The sequence below is a fragment of the Ictalurus punctatus genome, chromosome 20, assembly GCF_001660625.3.
Source record: "Ictalurus punctatus breed USDA103 chromosome 20, Coco_2.0, whole genome shotgun sequence".
Lineage (NCBI taxonomy): Eukaryota > Metazoa > Chordata > Actinopteri > Siluriformes > Ictaluridae > Ictalurus > Ictalurus punctatus.
This window is the reverse complement of record NC_030435.2, coordinates 16186477-16207589: the sequence shown is the minus strand read 5'-3', so window position 1 is coordinate 16207589 and position 21113 is coordinate 16186477. Positions and strand designations below refer to the sequence as shown.

General features: G+C 40.9%; 1 protein-coding gene across 1 annotated transcript; it reads left to right on the top strand.

The window, feature by feature from the left end:
- Positions 1-5274: 5274 nt before the first annotated feature.
- On the top strand, positions 5275-19186 carry LOC108280860 (junctional cadherin 5-associated protein). The gene is made up of 3 exons (XM_047162525.2): positions 5275-5765; positions 6183-11665; positions 17191-19186. The coding sequence occupies exons 1-3, from the start codon at positions 5407-5409 to the stop codon at positions 17223-17225; spliced, it is 5877 nt and encodes a 1958-aa protein (XP_047018481.2). The 5' UTR covers positions 5275-5406; the 3' UTR covers positions 17226-19186.
- Positions 19187-21113: the final 1927 nt, after the last annotated feature.

The window sequence follows — 21113 nt, the reverse complement described above, 5'->3', positions numbered from 1 at the left end:
CCTGCAGCGTGGTGTATAGCGCTATTTGGTACGTGCGACTCCCCCCTCCTCCCTTTATAGTTCGTCAGGAGCGGCCTATTTTATGTAGACCACAGCATACTGCGGTACGACTGGCAGCTCAGCGCGCTCCTTCGTGCTACTGTAGGTCACATGCGCACCTTTGCAGCGCGCTATTGCCGGAAAAAGGCGCCGCGTGTTTTCGTGGCTCTGCGGATCGACTTTTGGGCAAGGAAGGAGCGGAAGGTGTGATTTGGCGGATTTTAAGGCGATACCGGGTGGGAGGCAATACCAGCGAAGCATGTGCTTCATGCTCTTTAATAACAGAGCTCCACACTCCATAGGGGGAGCGGCGAATCCGTTTTGGGTGTTTCTCGCGCCGCAAAGTTGCTCGCTGATGCTGCCATGGCGACACGCGGCAGCCCATTTTTTTGCGCGCGGCTGTCCGTCGGTCGGGAGTGACGCCGTTTTCTCACCTGCCTGAGTTTTTTCAAGCTACCTGTCCAGGGCTGCTGAGAGGAGGTTGTGTATTCGGCCGGCGTGCATGTGTGTGTGTGTGCATGTGTGTACATGTCTGCGTGTTTCAAAATGACTGCCTGGGTAGCTGTTGCCATGTTGCCAAGTGGGCACAGGGTGTACAATTTTGCATAATAAACCTGTCTAGTCTGTTAGAGAAAACCAAAGGTGAATATGGCTTTGCATGTAGTTAAAGTTTTACATAATCATATGACATGTTTTGTCCCACTGCCACACCTTTAAAGTTACCATGATGCACGGTTAATTGGATATTACATAGCCTTGATTAAAAGTTTTTACAGGGGGACAAAAAAATTAAGTATACAAATATGTACGGAATGTTCCACATAGGGACAGATGACTGGCTGGTTATATAATAATATGATAATATGCATTTGACAGTATGTGCAACCAAGTCATTCAGAGAAGTAGTTGTTTCTTCAGTAGCCCCCTGGGCTGCATTCACTCAGGAGAAATCGCAACATTTTATTTCAGTGGCGATGCTGTTGCACTCTCATACTCCATCAAAATGAGGCAGCAGCACCCCTTTTTTCTACCTAGCAACACCAATGTGATATCATTGACAGCAGCTGTCATGGTCATATCACACTTGGACTATGGCTTTCTCTCCCCTCTGACTGTTAGCATTAAAAAGGTAACGCCACAGAGAGGTTGGGGGTCCAGCCGCATGCTGTAGCACCTCATCTAGTGCTCAGTGGAAATGTTCAAGCATCACTGTACAAGGTGTCAGCATTTGTATTTGGGCAGTGTCATGGCAGTTTGGGCATTTAATTGTCTTTTTTATTTAAATGCATACTGTGTATACCATAATTGTCCTACACACCCTCAGGACAATTTAATGTGCTTCTGCAAGAAAACAGTGCATATATTTCTTTTAATTTATTTTGCTTACATTGTCTCAGAGACTTTGGCCTAGTTGTTGATAAGATAGTTGCAATATAAATGGCAAGATAACATTTATATTATTAACATCACTTTTTACTATATTATATAGACAGAAAACACAAATCTGGTGCATTTTTATTAAAGGTGAATAGGCATGCTTGTGAAACTTTTTTAGACAATGTTTTTTTTTTATATGGGTCTAGTTTTAGCTGGGTTTTACCACTGGTCTAATTGTGTTTGCTATTTGTTGTGCTTTTCGTAGTAACTTACAAGATTTCTACAACAGTCATTTTCAAACATTTGGGTTATGTATTATAAACTGCACATTTTTCTCAGATGTGCACAAACACAGCATGAGAACGTGCAAAGGTCATATAGAGGTCATATGTGTAGGCTTTGGTCTGTTTGCTTAAAGACTGCAATGTGCAAACATTATGCTGGTTTCTGCTCAGTTAATGCAAGTCCTTGCTGAAGCTTCCAGCATAGCTTTCAGTATTTCACTCTACACTGCAATTTCAGCCTCTCTGCACACCAGTCATCAAATCATCTAGGAGAATAGCTCAGGAAAAAAAGGCTATATGTAGTTCAAAATGGACACTTATAAACATTTATATACAGTCAGAGTATCTGTAGGGTGTGAAGCAAGGTCATTGTGATTAACACCATCTGCAAGGTCATGTTAAGGTCATCGTTGGGGTCAAAGGTTAAGACCTGGACAAATGCAAGATCGAGGTGGGGTTTTGCTATTAACGGGAACCGTGAAATCAGATAGAACAAACTGTCCTGTTTTGTTTGTGTTTAATCACTTCCTGCTGACTACTTAATTTTGTTTGCTGCATGGGCACTATTTCCAATACATCAATCCTTTTTCGTCTTGATATATATATATATATATATATATATATATATATATATATATATATATATATATATATATATATATATATATATATTTTTTACTGGGCATTCAGAAACAATAGAGCACAATTTTGTGTAAGTTCATTGCTTTTTAATCACTCCTAGGGCAAGCTTTGGAAAGTGTGCCCTACACTTCAGAAAGCAATATTTTTAACACTACAAAGTTTGGTGGGACAAAAAAGGGACTGGCTGCATATTGTATAAGACCTTGATCATCTCTCTAATATTGCTGCTATAATTACATACAATCTATCATCCAAATATACAGCTATGACAACTTTGAGGAAAAAGCTAAATAACTGCTGACATTTCAATTATGGTGTGAGAAAAAGGGTAAACAACAGTATATTACCAAAAGCTAAAAAATAGCAATTGCAAAGCAGGTAGCTTGGTTGTTAGCATGATTGCCCTGTGTGTGTTGAGTTTGCATGCATTCCCTGTGCTTTGGGGGTTTCCTCTGGGTACTCTGGTTTCCTCCCCTAGTACAAAGACATGCGTTATAGGCTGACTGGTATTTCTAAATTGTCCGTAGTGTGTGAATGGGTATGTGAGTGTGTGTGCGATTGTTGGCACTAGGCTTGCTGCAATAGTCTGTGTTACCGGTGTTACACGGTGTTCGGCCACACACTGATTACATCACTTGCCCTCCGTGGCACCGCCTCCCCTGTTGTTTTGCTTTTTTATAGTAATACAAATCATTTAGTTCAGTTAGAGTACGAACGGTACAATTAAAAACTGAACGCGTCTGCTCAATTCAGTATGAGCCGAATGAGTCAGAGTTGCAGCACAGATCAGCAGGAGTCAGATTTCACTGATCACATAACGAAAGTGAGGCGAGCTGACTGACAAGACGATGGCGGAAGATTTGGTTTCAAAGCGAAATGTAAAAGCGCCTATTTGGCAATATTTTGGATATGTTGTTGTGTTTTTCATTATGTATAATAATGAACACACCATTCAAGCAATTGCTGCCCCCAAGTTGACACTAATTCAAAAGCGAAAATGAAATGTGGACGGCCGCACGGGCATTCAGAAGCGATTTAAAAGCGAGGTGGAAAAGTGCCAACTAGTGAACGAGAAATTTTAAAAATGCACTAATCAGTGTGAAAATGTTTTTTTTTTTTTTGTTTGATTTACATGCTACATGCTAGGCTGAGCATGTAAGCAGATTAATAAGCAAACTACATGCATGAGCTGTGTACACTCACCAGAGCTCTTCTACTTCCTTCCAAGCTTTATTTTTCTTCGTATTGTCACTGTACACATTAAATGAAAGGTCACACATGGCAGGATAAGATGAAATCACAGACTGCCTTGCATTTTTCTGCGTGAAATAGTAAATGAGAATTGCAGCTGCATGTCACATAGGTACGTAGTAAATGAATACTTTGTTACTTGCTAGTGTGAACATAAGGTTAGAAACAAATTTAAACAAAAAAGACTATCACAATGTCCATAAGACAAGCAAAATATATCTAGTCAATCAATCAGTAATCAATCTAGTATGTCTATATTTTAAGTTTAATACTTTTCTCACAAATAGAACACCATATTGGATTAGGCAAGGAACTGCATACTCTGATAGATAAGGCCTGATTTTCCTGTTAGACCAAGTGAATGTGCATGACAGGGAGATTGCAGCATTGTGGTCTGTGAAAGCCAGCTAGTTGCGAGTCAATACCCCAAGGTTCCTAGCAGACCTTGCAAATAATATCGATGGGGAGCCAATCCTGAAGGTGATGTTGTGATGGATTGCAGGACTACCTGGGATGGCAAGAAGCTCTGTCGTCAAGAGGTAGCGTGTGATGGTGGTATCCAGGTTGCAGTGTCAGTGAGGCAAGCAAAAAGACACTTGCATGTCTACTGCATAGGTAGGAAAAGGTGGTTCTGTGTGAGAAATTAAACATATTGTAAAATAGTATATATGTAAGTAACCAATTATGTCTAACTTTAAAAGGATTTGACTTTTTATGGACATTTGCTTCTACCTACGTATATCATTCTGTCGTTTAGTCTGTGTTGACATTGAGCCTTACTTACACTGATGGCAAAATAAGCTTAAAGCTCACTGGACACTTTAATAAGAACTCTTGTAGACTTGCTCATTCATGCAATTATCCACTCAGTCATTTTTGTGGCAGCAGTGCCATGAATAAAATCATGCAGGTCAAGAGCTTCATGTTCACAGCAAACATCAGAATGGGTAAAAATGTGATCTGGATGACTCTGATCATGGCATGGTTGTTGGTGGCAGACAGACAGGTTTGAGTATTTCAGAAACTGCTGATCTCCTGGAATTTTTACACACAACAGTCTATGTGATGCAGTCTTCTGCTGTAGTAGCCCATCCAACCCAAAGGGTCATGTTGTGCAATCTGAGATGCTCTTCTGCAAACCATGGATGTAAAGTATGGCCCTTCTGCTCTGATCTCTCAACAAAAAGGCATTTCTGCCCACAGACATGCTGCAAACAGGATGTTTTTAGTTTTTCCACCCAATTCTGTGCAAATTCTAGAGACTGTGTTTCTGAAATATTCATACCAGCCTGTCTGGCACCATCAACCATGCCATGGTCACTAAGATCACATTTTCCCCCATTCTGATGTTTAATGTGAAAATTAACTGAAGCCCTTTACCCTACCTGCATGATTTTATATGTTGTGTTACACAAGCCCTTTTTAAAATCTATTTTCTACAGAGTAGATAAGGAATCTTTTTTAAAAACTTTTTTAACTTTTGTTTTATGGTTAGCCTTTTAATAAAAATTATTTGACGTGTATATTGGCTACATCCTACTTTACGTACTTTGATAACCAGGGCATGAATATTAAGGTGTAAAATGGTTCTCTCTCTCCCCCTCTCCCCCCTCTCTTTAGTGATGGCCTCTGCTGAGCTGCTGTGTTCCTGCTTCCATCAGCACTGCTCCTAGGCCACACACACACACACACACACACACACACACACACACACACACACACACACGCTTACATACACTTACATACACACTTAAACATACAGGCATACACCTGTATCAGGTTCACCCCATACACAAAGACCCAAGCAAACAACATGTACAGTGTGGAAGACTTGCTGATCTCTCATGGATACAAACTGCCCAGGAGTGGCCCTGCCTCATCTTCTGCACCTTACGACAATCGAAACACTGACTGTCGGCGTGACAACGTGGAGAACCGTCCCTCTGGTGGTGGCGGGGCCTTGAACGGCTTTGGGACAGCAGAAGGTGGAGGAGACAGCCGGACAGAAACAGGGACGGGGGCCTACAGACCGACTCAGTCTGTAAAAGCATATCCCGAAAACAACAACAATATCAACGAGGGACCTGAACGAATCCAGAGGAGGCTGGAAGTTCCTGTCGGTTTCCTTGGTGATCTGCAGCCTCTAGGAGACTCACTTGCTACTGACAGTGGGTGAGTGGGTCATGTATAGTAATACTGATATACTTGAGGTTATTCACTGTCAAATAAGTGGGGCAAATTCCCATGAATTATGGATCCATGCATCAGAAACAATTTCAGAATAAAATTTTAATAAGAATTTACATAAAATTTTGCATTTAATGGTTGATTGGGGTCAGACTTTCCTTGAAACCTGCATAATTGACTCCTGGATCTCACAATTTGAATGATATTAAATGTGTATACAGTAGCTTACTTTGAATTGCAGTCTAACAGCCTACTTTATGAAGGATGACATAGAATAGCTCCTTCGTGTAATTACTACATTTTCTTTTAACATGATTTTTAGCTCTCATACATGCTAGCATGTAGAACAGTTTATTGTCTGTTCATAAGTTGTGTCATAATTTGCATTATTTTTGTCCTCAGGTTTTATGATGCCCCCAGCTTGACGTTCTCTGAACACACAGATGAGCGAGATATTGCCTACTGGAGACGGAGAGGGCAAGACTTCAGTGCTCTATTGGACTTTGCTGACCCTAGGGAGTTGCGTGTGTCGGGAGGGCCTTGGAGAGGCCCAATGCTGGCTCCTGAGGAGCTAAGGACAGAAAGGCCATTGACAAGATGGGAAGAAGTGCAGTGGATGCGAGAACCCATAGACTCAGGCCCAGAGACACTACGAGTGACTGGAGAAAGGAAGTGCCAAAGCCTGGGTACAGAGGAGTGGCGTCCTGCAGTAGGTCTGGGCCGGCAGTTATCTGATGGAGAAGCTGAACGCTGGTCTCAGGAACAGCAGCACCGTTTGCGGCCCACAGAGGGCAGTGTGCCTGCCACAGTCAGGATGAAGTCTCAGTCACTGCCCCGCGTTCTCTCTCCTGAAGATCCACAGTATGGAGAGCATCCCCAAACAGGTGCCTCAAGCCAGGCCCCTACACAAAGAAACAACTCTGTGCCATATAGTCGTTATCATAATGAATGGCCATTAGGAGAACGGTGGAGTGGTCAGAGTCAAGGTCCCACTGCACTTGTGCCAAAGCCACGTTTCAGTCGACCCATAAAGCCCCCATCTTATGAGACTCACCAGCAGAATAGGGGGAGTTGGGAAACTCTTTCTTCTGAACCAGTTTCTAAACCCAGAGACCGGTCAATTTGCTATTCTCAGAGCTTTGAACCATTAAGAGACAGGTCTGGATGCTATTCCCAGAGTGCAGAGCCATTACGGGATCGGTCCATATGCTTTTCACAGAGCGCAGAGCCACTGAGAGATCGAATGGTGAGCCATTCCCAAAGTGCCGAACCGCTACGATTTGTTAGTCATTCACAAAGTGCAGACCTGTTAAGAGACCGCTTTTTAAGCCACTCTCACAGTGCTGACCTTTTAAGGGACAGATCACTTTGTTATAGCTCAGAACTACTTCGAGACCGGTCTATGTGTTACTCACAGAGTGCAGAATTACTGAGACCAGAGGCATATAGGGCAGATCTGTTTTATCAGGAATTGACTGGTATGGAGCCCCCTGGTTACATCCCACCCCCCTCTTACAGGAGATTTTTGCCTCCCAGGAGTGGACAGATTTACCGTGCTGATTCTGCCCTTGTCCGATGGAAACGAGAACCAGTAAGTGCTGAGATGGGTGAGTGGTTTTCAAGAACAGCAGGAATGTCATGGTCAGAACGTCAGGAAGACAGGAGTATGGCAGTTGTTCCCAGACGGCCAGTGCATCCAGGGCCAGTCATACCAAATCGACCTGTTCAGTATGTCCCGTTTGAAGACCCACGTGGTAGGCATATCTCAGGGGGGCCCAGTGGAAACTCACTCACAGATGCAGACAAGATTCGACATGTCAACAAAGAGCTTCCCTGCACTGCAACTTTAGGACAATCCACACATGATAGTGCCTTCCTCCCTCCACAAGGGCCGAGCACGGACACTCACAAACCAGCTCTCAGTGAACAGGAGAACGCTAACCGATGGAACAGAGGATTGAACAAAGGCAATGAAAGTGTAGCACCAGACCAGAGCTTTTCCAAGTACTCCACAACATTTCAGGCAAGACCCTCACAACCAGTTATAAAGGTTGAGCGGAGTATAGATCAGCAGGTTAAGGTAGATAGAATTACAGACCAAGGTCAAGTCAAGGTAGAGAGAACAGAACAGGTTAAAGTGGACAGACCTGCAGAGCAGATCAAAGTTGACAAAATTACAGACCAGGTCAAGCCAGACAGAGTTGCAGATCAAGTCAAAGTTGCAGAAGTGAAGCCAGAACGATTTATAGACAAACAGATTAAAACAGATAGAATGACAGACCAAACAAAAATAGATAAAAATCCAGACCAGGGTAAAACAGATAGATACTGTGAAAAACAAACTAAACTGGATAAACTGGCAGAGAGGATTCCAGACAAGCCAATAAAAACTGAGAGAATTCTGGATAAGCCCAGTAAATCAGATAGAGGTCCTGACAAGCAAGTCAAAGCAGACAAAATTCCAGAAAAGCTTAAGGGAGACAAGATGTCAGAAAAACAAAGTAAATCTGATAAATTAACGGACAAGCTCATTAAGTCAGAGAAACAGACAAAAGCAGACTTAAGTGTAGAACAGTTAAAAGCTGAGAAAGTCACAGACAAACAGACAAAGGTAGACAAATCAATTGAAAAGGGTTCCTCAGAATGCGTTTCCACAGCAAAGACAGAAGTAGCATATGAGCCTGAGAAAAAGAGTGTGAAAAAGAAATTAAGTGAGACTATTTTCTGCCTGGTGTCTGTCCCTCTTTCACAATCTAGTGGAAAGTCAAGAGATCAAAACAACAATGAAGAAAAAGAACCTGAATCCCCTCGTATTCCTCCCCCTCCACCACCAAGCTCCTCAAGTGAAAACAGCAACACCCTTGGTTCGCTGCCAAACCAAAGCCTCAAAAGCACATCCACCACCTCCACGGATTTGGAACTACAGGCACTTACACTTGGCAGTGCTTCCAGTAGCATAATCACCAGAAGAGCTCATCGCAGGAGAAACTCTCGCACTAAAATAATAAAGCCAAACCCCCATGATGAGCTGAGACGTTATTCTGGGGCTTGGCCAGGGGACCAGTATCGTGACCAGGAAACCCAAACTAGTCCTGAACTTGCAAAGAGTGCTCAACATCCAGGTCCTGATAAAATGGAAGCACAAACACTGCCTGCTGTCCCAGAAGTAGAAGCTCTTGCTGAAAGTGGGTCAGGAGTTCCAGGTGCCTCTGGGCCTACAGGAGGCACAGGGGCTACAGGAAATCCAGGACCTTCAGGAACTACAGGGGCTACAGGAAATGCAGGGCCTACAGGAACTTCAGGGGCCACAGCAGCCCCTGGGCCTTCAGACCCCAGTACTCCCTTTGGGTATCCTATGAAAGGTCAGAAAAGTCTAAAACCATCCAGCAACAGTGCCTTTTCAAGAACAGGCACCTTCAAGAGCACAGGTTCACACAGACCTCCATTACATCCTCCCCCACATCCACCACCACCACCTCCAACCCAACCACCATCCCAACCACCGCCACCACCCCCAACACATCCTCCACCAAAATCACCCCCCTTGGATCAAGCTGAAGATTTAAAGTCAATTGCTGGCCCTAACCCAGAGGCTTTTGGTCAATTCTTGTTGAAGCCAGTGAGCCGAAGGTCTTGGGATGCCATTGAGGAGCTAGAGTCCATTAATAAAGAATTGCAAGAGCAAGCAGGTAAGCGTCCTAGTGTGGACCAGTGCATTGAAGACCTTAATGAGGCCTACAAAGATATCCTGGAGCTTACCACTGCCAGCAATAACCTTCCCAACCGTTCCTCCATGCAAATCCCTGACCGTATAAAAGCCAGACTGTCCACTGATCCATTAGGAATGCCTACAACTACACTTAGGTCCAGCCTAGTACCAGGAAGTGACCCAGAATACAGGGAGGTTAAGAGTGCCTTTTCCCGACCATCAACAGGGAAGAGTGTTAGCTTCAGCAAGCAGCTAAGGGAGGAGATTTGTCCAGCAGCTCCTCCACCAGAAACAGGTTTCAGAGATTACAAAACAGTAATGGCCCAGATAACTCAGCGCAAAGCCTGCAGATCAGTGAAGTTGGATGTCTCAACTCCTAAGGATACCCTAGTCAAAGATGAGAGTTTGACTGCACAAACCTCCTCCACTTCATCCATGTCAGCTGAGATCCCATGGGGAGACAGGCAGCCCATGCAGGATGCCTCAACCCTAACCAGCCCCCCAGACTATGAGCACATCTGTCAAACACTCCAAATGGCCCGTGATTCTGGGGCGATCAGCCGAGGGGCTTCTGTAAAATCCAAACCAGGTAGTGCCATGAGCATTGATCAGCAGCATGTGGCCATGCCTAGTGGATCTGCAGTAGATTCAGAGCAGCCATGCTGCTCATTAGCATTAGAAAATGAAAATAATTTGAGACAGGAGCCAATATCTTTATTAAGTGACGAGAGAACCTCTGGCTTTAGAAGGGTAACAAATCAGAGTAACAAACTCCTTGGTAACAGGAGTGTGCTGTGTGGCATCACAGGTGGCAAGCCAATAGGAGACAAAGCAGGTTTAGAGGGGAACCCAGAAGTACCAGCTGACTGGCAGATGCAGCTGTCACTAGCTGAGAAGCATATTGCCACACTTATCACTGGGGAAGAGTCCAAGCCTGGGTCAGTTGAGGCTCTAGATGAAATGAGTGACATTAAGAAGAGTGAAGGCATCTCTGCCAGTAAGTTGGAAGATCAAGCAAACAAGGCACTGGAAGGAGACAACCTTGAAGCCTGTGAACAAATTAATACCCAAGTAGAGCAGCAAGAGACTGAACTAGCACAAGTGACTGAAAGTCAGATGACTCTAGAAATAAGAACTGATGGTGATAACAGAAGGAAAGAAGAAGAGGAGACACAGTTAGAGCCAGAAAAATTCCAACAGGAAGACTCTGTGACTGAAGGTACAGAATTACAAGCCCAAGAGGACGAGCAAATGCATGAGTCCAACAAGGAACAAAGTGTGATTTTAAGACCAAACAAGGGTGCAATGTGGACTCATTCAGGCCTAGACCCAGGGCTACTGCCAGAGTTTCCCCCAGAGCACCTTCCCCTGTCTGTGTTAGCTTATCCAAATCGGAGATTATCTTTAGAGTTGGATTGGGAGAGAAGTGGTTGGGAAGGAGCTAGGTGGAGCCTTGGAGGGGGTTGGGCAAGAGAAAGGCGATCCCTTGATGCTGAAAGGCAGGATTTAGGTGAGGATAGGTGGGGTTTAGAAAGTGATAGACAACAATCCAGTGGTGAAAAGCGTGGTCTAGGTGGTTGGCGCGGGTGTGGGATTGATAGGCAGGGTTCAGATGATTCAGATTGGGATTTAGACACTGACACCCACAACGTAAGGGATAAAGGAAGGGTTGTAGATGTAAAAGAATGGAACCCTAAGCAAGGGCAGAATCAAAGTGAAGACCAAAGCAGTAATGTGTCTAATAAAGACTTAGTGGTGGACAAACATAACTTGGTAGATGAAAAGATTCAAGGTCCTGAAGAGAGTCCAAGGATCAAGGAGGTGCAAGGCTCAGGAAAACGGGGCAGAGTGCTTTCTCAGCGAATTGAGGCGCTGCATGATCGTTTTATAGCCCCACCTGGACATGGTTCTGAAGAGAGACTTGCCCGTATGAGAGAGGTGGACACTGTCTCCCGCATGAGACGCCTTAGCCTTCGTAGCACAGACTCATGGGATGGACTATATGGGGTGGCCTTTGTTTCCAGTGCTGAAGAGCTGGGGAGGGATGATAGACAGTCCCTTCCTTCATCCCAGGAACTTCCAAACACAGCAGAGAAGGAGGACAGAGAAATCAGAGAGCCCTGCTCTGACAGCAATGAGCCTTGCAAGACACAAGATGACCATCCAATTTCAGCAGGTACTTTGCCAGTCTTTTATTACTTTATTACCAACATTTTAAATATGTTTTGAACTGGTGCACTAATTAAATGGGTAAAATGGGTATAAATCAACTAAGTGATAAGGAGCTAGTCTTTATAATTTGTCATAGGTAACATTTGGAGCACTGTGACAATTTTCCAAAATCAGATGTATACCGTATCTAATACCAAAATATTTAAACACATAATCAAGGAGTATTAACCAGATATGTGTCATTATGTGAGTAAACTAGTGAAAATAGAATCCTTGCTTTAGTAAATTTCTCTCTTTCCTATATCTTTTTATAAGCTCTTTTTCAACCAACTACTTTGGAGTCTTATCACAAATTTGCATACACTTTACTGCCAGCACAGTCTTCTAATAAAAGATGTTCATCAAAATATACAACCCCAATTCCAAAAATGTTGTGACGTGGTGTAAAATGTAAATAAAAACAGAATTCAATGATTTGCAAATCTCATAAACCCATATGTTATTCACAATAGAACACAGAAAACATATCAATGTTTAAACTGAGGAAATGTAATTTTGAATTTGATGGCCACAACACGTCTCAAAAAAGTTGGGACGGGGCAATAAAAGGCTTGAAAAGTAAGTGTTAATAAAAAGAAACAGCTGGGGGAACATTTGGAAAATAATTAGTTTAATTGGCAACAGGTCAGTAACTTGATTGGTATAAAAAAAGTATCTTAGACAGGCAGAGTTTATCAGAAGTAAAGATGGGATGAAATCTGGATGGAAGCATATGTTGCTCTAAAACCTGTATATACCTTTCAGCATTGATGGTGCCTTTCCAGATGTGCAAGCTGCCCATTCCATAGGCAATAATGCACCCCAATACCATCAGAGATGCAGGCTTTTGAACTGAGTGCTGATAAAAAATCAGATGAGCCCTCTCCTCTTTAGTCCTCTTTAGTTTAAAGGACGATGCGTGCATAGTTTCCAAAAAGAATTTAAAATTTCGATTCATCTGACCACAGAACAGCTTTCCATTTTGCCTCAGTCCATTTTAAATGAGCTTTGGCCCAGAGAAGACGGCAGCATTTCTGGATCATGTTCACATATAGCTCCTTTGAATGATAGAGCTTTAACCAGCATTTGTGGATGGCACGGCGAACCGTGTTCACAGATAAGGAGTTCTGGAGGTGTTTCTGAGCCCATGCAGTGATTTCCATTACAGAAGCCTTCCTGTTTTTAATGCAGTGCTGCCTGAGGGCCCGAAGATCACGGGTATGCAATATTGATTTTTGCCCTTGTCCCTTGCATACAGATATTTCTCCAGATTCTCAGAAACTTTTGATGATATTATGTACTGTAGATGATGAGATTTATGTTGAGGAACATTATTCTGAAATTGTACTACAATTTGTAGACTTTTTTTCACAGATTGGTGAACCTCTGCCCATCTTTACTTCTGAGAGACTCTGCCTCTCTAAGATACTCTTTTTATACCCAATCATGTTACTGACCTGTTGCCAATTAAGCTAATTAGTTGCAAAATGTTTTTTTTTTTTTAAACAAGCCTTTTGTTGCCCCATCCAAACTTTTTTGAGATGTGTTGCTGCCATCAAATCCAAAATAATTTTTTCCCTTAAAATGGTACATTTCCTCAGTTTAAACATTTCATATGTTTTCTGTGTTCTATTGTGAATAACTTGCATTTATGAGATTTTAAAATCATTGCATTCCGTTTTTTATTTACATTTTACACAGTGTTCCAACTTTTCATTGGAATAGGGGTTGTACAATGAAAACGTGTGGTTTGGTAAAATAAGCTTTATTTGTCTAGTGCTTCTTTATACATTTTGTCAAACGTCAGTTTTAAAAGCATGATTGCCTTCAGGTCCACCATGACCCTAATCAGGATAAAGCTGTTTCTGAAGATGAATGCATGTGTGAAAATGAATGTAATATAATGACATTTTATTACAGAAGCACTATTAACATACGTTATATGACTATGCAAATGTACAAAAACTGCCAATATATAAAACTGAACATGAAAAAATGCCAGATTGTTTAACATTTATAAACAAAAATAAGAAATTGATTGCCGAGCGCATTTAAAATGATCAATTCCTGTTCTCGGTGAAGTTCAAATCTAAGAGAACCCCAGAGACTGGAACAGTTAAGGAAAATGACAAGTAATTTGAGTAGTAATTTTGAACCTGTTAATGAGATCAGTTAAACCATAGAATATGCATACAGATCAGCCCTTGTGTCACCAAAACCGCTCTGACCCATTGAGGCATGGACCAAACAAGACCTCTGAAGGTGTGCTATGGTATCTGGCACCAAGACATTAGGAGCATATCCTTTAAGTTCTGTAAGTTGTGAGGTGGGGCCTTCATGGATCAGACTTCTTTGTCCAGAACATCCCACAGATGCTTGATTGGATCTGAGATCTGAGGAGGCCAAGTCAACACCTTGAACTCTTTGTCATGTTCCTCAAACCATTCCTGAATAATTTCTGGCAGGCACATTATTCTGCTGAAAGCAGCCACTGCCATTAGTGAATACCGTTGCCATGAAGGGGTGTACTTGGTCTGCAACAATGTTTAGGTAGGTGGTACATGTCAAAGTTCTGCTAGTAAACCTTGGCTCCTGGCATTCATGTGGATGTTAATCCACATGAATGACAGGAGCCAAGGTTTACTTGCAGAACATTACCCAGAGCATCACACCGCCTCCGCCAGCTTGCCTTCTTCCCATAGTGCATATTGGACCAGACGGGCTAGCCTTTGCTCCCCATGTGCATCAGTGAGCCTTTGGGCACCCATGACCCTGTTGCTGGTTCACCGGTTGTCCTTCCTTGGACCACTTTTGTTAGGTACTAACCACAGTATACCGGGAACACCCCATAAGACCTTGAGTTTTGAAGATGCTTTAACCCAGTCATCTGCCATCACAATTTGGCCCCTGTCAAAGTTGTTCAGATCCTTACACTTGCCCATTTTTCCTGCTTCCATCACATCAACTTTGAGTACTGACTGTTCACTTACTACCTAATACAGCCCACCCCTTGAAAGATGCCATTATAATAAGATAATCAATGTTACTCACTGTTATTCACACACACACACACACACACACACACACACACACACACATACACACACACATATATATATATATATATATATATATATATATATATATATATATATATATATATATATATATCTCAGCAAAAAAGAAACTTCTCTTTTTCAGGATTTTTCAGGAGACTGTATTTTCAAGATAATTTTGTGAAATCCAAATAAGTGTTACGGATCTTTATTGGAAAGGGTTTAAAGAGCGTTTTTCATGCTTCTTTAATGAACCATAAACAATTATTGCTCATGCACCTGTGTAAAAGTCCTTAAGACACTAGCAGTTTACAGGCAGTAGGCAATTAAGGTCACAGTTACAATAATTTAGGACACTAAAGAGACCTTTCAACTGACTCTGAAAAACACCAGAAGAAAGATGCCTCGGGTTCCTGCTCACCTGTGTGAACATGCCATAGACCTGCTGCAGGGAGGCATGAGGACTGCAGATGTGGCCAGAGCAAAAAACTGCAATGTCTGTAATGTAAGACACCTAAGACAGTGTATAGGGTGACAGGGAGGACAGCTGATCATCCTTGCAGTGGAAAATTACATGTAACCATCTGTCCCTCCCAGACATAATCGAGAACTTGCAAATGCCTTGATGGAAGAGTGGAGTTACATCTCACAGCAAGAACTGACAAATCTGTGAGGATGAGATGCACTGTAGTACTTAAAGCAGCAGGTGGCCACCAGATACTGACTGTTACATTTTATATTGACCCCCCCCCCTTTGTTCAGGGACTCATTATTACATTTCTGTTTGTCAAATGTCTGTGAAAATTGTTTAGTTTATGTCTCAGTTGAATGTTTTTATGTTAATACAGTATGCTTTGTATTAACTTAAAAACATTCAATACACACACACACACACACACACACACACACACAACTCATCAACAGTTTGGGGTTACCCAGAAAATGTCACATTTTCCATGAAAACCAGTACTTTTATTCATGAAATACCAAGCTGTACAATGAACAAAAAATGCTGTCAAGACATTTCCAAGGTTAGAAATAATGATTTTTGCTTGAAATAAGAATTCATCAAATTTGCTTTCATCAAAGAATCCTCCCTTTGCAACAGTTACTGCCTTGCAGAACCTTGCAAGAACCCCATACTTCTTGAAGCACCTCCCACAAGTTGGATTAGCTTCATGCACACTTTTTTTTACGAACCAAGCTGCAATAGCTCAAACGGGTTAAGATCTGGTGACTGCTCAGGGCGGTACATTACAGATATTGTAAAATGAACAGTAAAATACTGGCAGCACGGTTGCCAGTAGTTTACTGTTATTTTTACAGTTCTCCTACTGTAATATACTGAACAGTATGTTCTGGTAATAATACCATGCACTGAATTATATTGCTGTATTTTCTTGATTTTACAGTAGACTACTGCCAGCAGGGCCGCCATTACTGTAACCAAATCATTAATGCTCTGTGGATAGGGGTGGGGTCATTTTGGAAGAGACCACTCCCTTCAATACAGAAATCATAGGGTAAAGGTGATCAGTCAGAATAATTCTATAATAATTTGTAGTGATGGGGCTAAGTGGAACAAACCATTCCAGATAACATGTCCCACACTATAAGAGGTTGGGCAAGGAAGAAATTTGATGTGTTGTGGGGCAGAAAAAAAAAAAGTAAGTCATGAACCATTTTTTCCATCTTTACCCAATTGTACATTCCAGAAAAATCACGGACTATTCCCAAGTTATTTAAAAGTACTTGGTGGAACCAATTGGTAAATGAGCATGTAATTTCAAAAGGCAGCATATGCCAGGTGAAGAAAATGTTTTTCTTCAGACATCTGTTAATAAATACTTGATCACCAGGCTGCACCTGTCACTCAGTGTATTTTAGATGTGCATACAGAAATTGTGTTGCAAAAAAAGTGTTATTTATTTATTTATTATTATTATTCCAAACCGAGCAAAATTTGTTAAATGTGCTTGTATTTTTGCAGACTTAATATATGGATCTATAAAGTTTCAATTTCAGTAAACACGTGAAATAACTTAAATGCTCGCTGTGAGATGATGTACGATAACCACTAGAGGGAGTAGCACTCTTTCAATTGTGATTCTCTAAAATCAAGTTTAAGTGCTTTCAGGTTGCTTTCCAGTTGCTACTACTAGTTTGAGCTTTATCAAGCTGCTTTGTTTTGTTCTCAGGTTCAGTGTGATGTATTGTCATTTCTTTATAGATAGTAATGTAATACAACCGTATCATTGGGTAATCATTATCTTATTTGTTTGTGTGGTTTAAAGTGCTTGTATGTATTCGAATGCAGGTTATACAGAAAATGTTCACTTATTGATTTTGACAAAGAGCCAGGACACTTTGTTTTTAGGATGTTAAAAAGACTTTCCCTTAAAATAGTACTAACAGCCACCCTTTTGTGTTTCAGAGTCAGAGGAGCCCAGCCAGGTGGAGAAGTCATAGTTGAACCCCGGAAGTCATAAATCAGGGGGTGAAGGGACATCCATTGCCACTAAGAGCCAGCTTCCAACACTGTGACCTGGCTGTCTGCTAAATGCCTTCATTTTCATATGGCACTCGCACAAGAACACTCAGACAGACACACAGACACCCACACACACATGCATTTATGCACTACGTAATTACATAATGCATATGCAGACATATAAACATGTAAACTATCTCACATGCACCTCAGTTCATCATCATGAATTCTGACATGCATTCAAATATAAATGCACACACACATACACAGATAAAAATGGCCTTCTCCGACAAGAGCATTGTGTATCAACTCCACCCTACCTGCTGGGTTTCTTAATGTTGCTGCTCCACTGCCAGAAGGAGGCAAGACCCAACCGCTCCTGTTCCCCATCCTACCTTACTCAATTTCTCATGGGAGTCTGTGCACTGATATGGCCCAATCTTCCAAATTTTACTAATAGAAAATGTGATGTATTAGAAGTATATTATGATACCAAGGAGTTTTTGTAAAATATATCAATAACCAATAGCTATATAGTCCCATTAAATATGGGCCAAACATTTTAAATGGATAGGCCAACCAAATAATGGTTGCTTAATTAGCTTTCATTAATTATTAGCTGCATTCACATTATTTGGTTGAAGTATCCCTTTAAGCAACTTCTTATCCCAACAATCTATACCTTTACATAATTTCGATTCCATTTTTTAAAAATCCTGTGTTGAGATCATGTGTTGAAAATCATGATTTCCTTATTTCTTTTACCTGCCCCACAACACAATAACCTTCTTCCTTGCCCACCGTTAAACCCTGTTTCAAATTACGATGGGGTTAAGTCGTAGCAGCATCTGTTCCTTCTCCTCCTCTCCACCCAGTGCTTCTCTTCTGATGACCTTGTGGAACTTGTGTCAATTGTCAGAACCTGTGGTCTACTTGTAGTCCAGTGTAATTCACTTGTCCAGACATGACTGTTGTCTATATTGCTACATTTTATGTTCATTTTTTATTTTTAACCAAGTATTGTGGAGGATACATTTGTTTGTATTTGTTGTTAAAGTGTCACCTGAGCTATTCAAAAACTTAGAGCTCCATCTGAGATGGGCAGCTGTAGCAAGTTGAAGATTAGTGGCTCAAGAACTGTTTTACTAATCTAAAAGTCAAGCGATCAAAGAGGTCTAAAGCATTTGCTTTTGATCCATAATCCCCATTTGAAAAACATCAGCACTCTGTAACATAATATCCCTAAACATAGAGTGCTACAGTACATGTTGTATTGACTGAAACCATAGATGTGTTTTAGATGAAATAGATGTGTGGATAGAATGAACATTTTAGTATTTGATGAACCGACATTGCACCTTGTGAATGGAAGGTTAGAAATTTTTTTATTTTCCTTAAAAGAAAGAGAATAAAAGCTATTCAGTAGCCTTTTTGAAACACATCATTAATGACATGCCTACACAAGAGACACAAACATGATGTTCCATATGTCCAATATCAAAATCACTATAAATATTTGTAATATGATATGTCAAATGCAATTGATTAACCCAGGTTTGGGATACCTTTTTTCAGGCAATGTAAATTTTTAAAAACAGGGTCCAGCTATGAACACAATTAATTCTCTAATTTTTCGTGGTGTCTCTATGTCACCAGGTACAGCAGGAAGCAATAAATGCTATCAAATATTTGTGATTAAGCATATAAATGTGTACAGATTTTAGGAATTTAGTAGGGAACAAGTTGTTAGGCCATGAATTGAGAAGATATAATGAAAAACATAATATACCATGATGACACATACCATTTGGATAATAGTGGTAAAAAGACAGCAGGGCTTTAAGGTGGAAAGATAGTGTATGGTGTAAGGTATGGCAAGATATATGGTGGTGCTTGAAAGTTTGTGAAGCCTTTAAAATTGTATAGACATCTGCATAAATATGACCCAAAACATCATCAGATTTTCACAAGTCCTAAAAGTAGACAAAGAGAACAAATTAAACAAATGAGACAAAAATATTATACTTGGTCATTTATTCATTAAGGAAAATGATCCAATGTTACATATCTGTGAGTAGCAAAACGTATGTGAACCTCTAGGATTAGCAATTAATTTGAAAGTGAAATTAAGAGTCAGCTGTTTTTAATCAATGGGGATAACAATCAGGTGTGAGTGAGCTCCCTATTTTATTTCAAGAACAAGTATTTGTCATGACAAGGAGATTTCTGAAGGCCTCAAAAAAAGAATTGTTGTTGCTCATCAGGCTGGAAAAGGCTACAAAACCATCTCTAAAAAGTTTGGACTCCACCAATCCACAGTCAGATAGATTGTGTACTAATGGAGGAAATTTAAGACCATTGTTACCCTCCCTAGGAGTAGTGGACCAACAAAGATCAAGAGCAAGATTTGTAATAGTCTGCGAGGTCACAAAGGAGCCAGGGTAACTTCTAGGCAACTAAAGGCCTCTCTCACATTGGCTAATAATGTTCATGAGTCCACCATCAGGAGAACACGGTACAACAATGGTGTGCATGGCAGGATTGCAAGGAGAAAACCACTGCTCTTTAAAAAGAACATTGCTGAAACGTGGTGGTATCATCGTTTGGGCCTGTTTGCTGCATCTGGGCTAGGATGACTTGCCATCATTGTTGGAATAATCAATTTTGAATTATACCAGGGATTTTCCTTTAGAAATCACAGGATATCTGTCCATAAACTGAATCTCAAGTGAAAGTGGGGCATGCAGGAAGACAATGACCCTAAGCACATATGTTGTTCTAACAAAGAATGGTTAAAGAAGAATATAAGGTTAATGTTTTGGAATGGTCAAGTCAAAGTCCTGACCTCAATAGAAATGTTGTTAAGGGACCTGAAGCAAGCAGTTAATTTGAGGAAACTCACCAACACCCCAGAGTTGAAGCTGTTCTGTACTGAGGAATGGGCTAAAATTCCTCCAAGCTGATGTGCAGGACTGATCAACAGTTATGGCAAACATTTAGTTACAGTTACTGCTGCACAAGGGGGTCACACCAGATACTGAAAGCAAAGGTTCACATACTTTTGCCACTCACAGATATGTAATATTGGATAATTTTCCTCAATAAATAAATGACCAAGTATAATTTTTTAAAATCTAATTTGTTTAATTGGGTTCTCTTTATCTACTTTTAGGACCTGTGTGAAAATTTGATGATGTTTTAGGTCATATTTATGCAGATATATGGACAATTCTAAAGGCTTCACAAACTTTCAAGCACCACTGTATGTGTTTGATAGCTAGAGCAATGTTGTCCAACATAAAGCTCAGTGGCTGTAAAATATGTGCGAGCCAGGATATATAAAAATGTCATTTGTCTAAATGTTGCTCAACAAGAAACGTTTCAGATTGTGTGTGCATGTGTGTGTGCATGAATATTCGCTTGCTTCCCTATCATTGCTCTCCATGTGCCAACCATGTATTTGAAGAAAAAAAAAAAGAACTGCATTTCACTGAATATTTATTTTTTTTATCATTGAAAATTGTTAAGCAGGCCGGATAATGTAAAAAAAAAAAAAAATTAAAAGTATATTTTAAATATTTTCTGAAATATTTTGTATTTACCATGATATTTTATTTCTTTGCTCTTTGATCCAGTTGGCAGTATCATATTGCTGTATAGTGCAGGAAGAATATATATATAATTTTCTAGTGCTTTAAAAAAAAAAAAGACATAGGGTAAATTTAGCTGAGCTAAGAATATCTGTTAAAACACCTGCAGTATGCCTTGTTCTTGCTCAGAAATTTGTGAATGATAAGAGTTGTCATTGTATACTTTGATAACAATGTGGATTTCAGCTTGTGCTTGGAATATGTATCACACTGCTG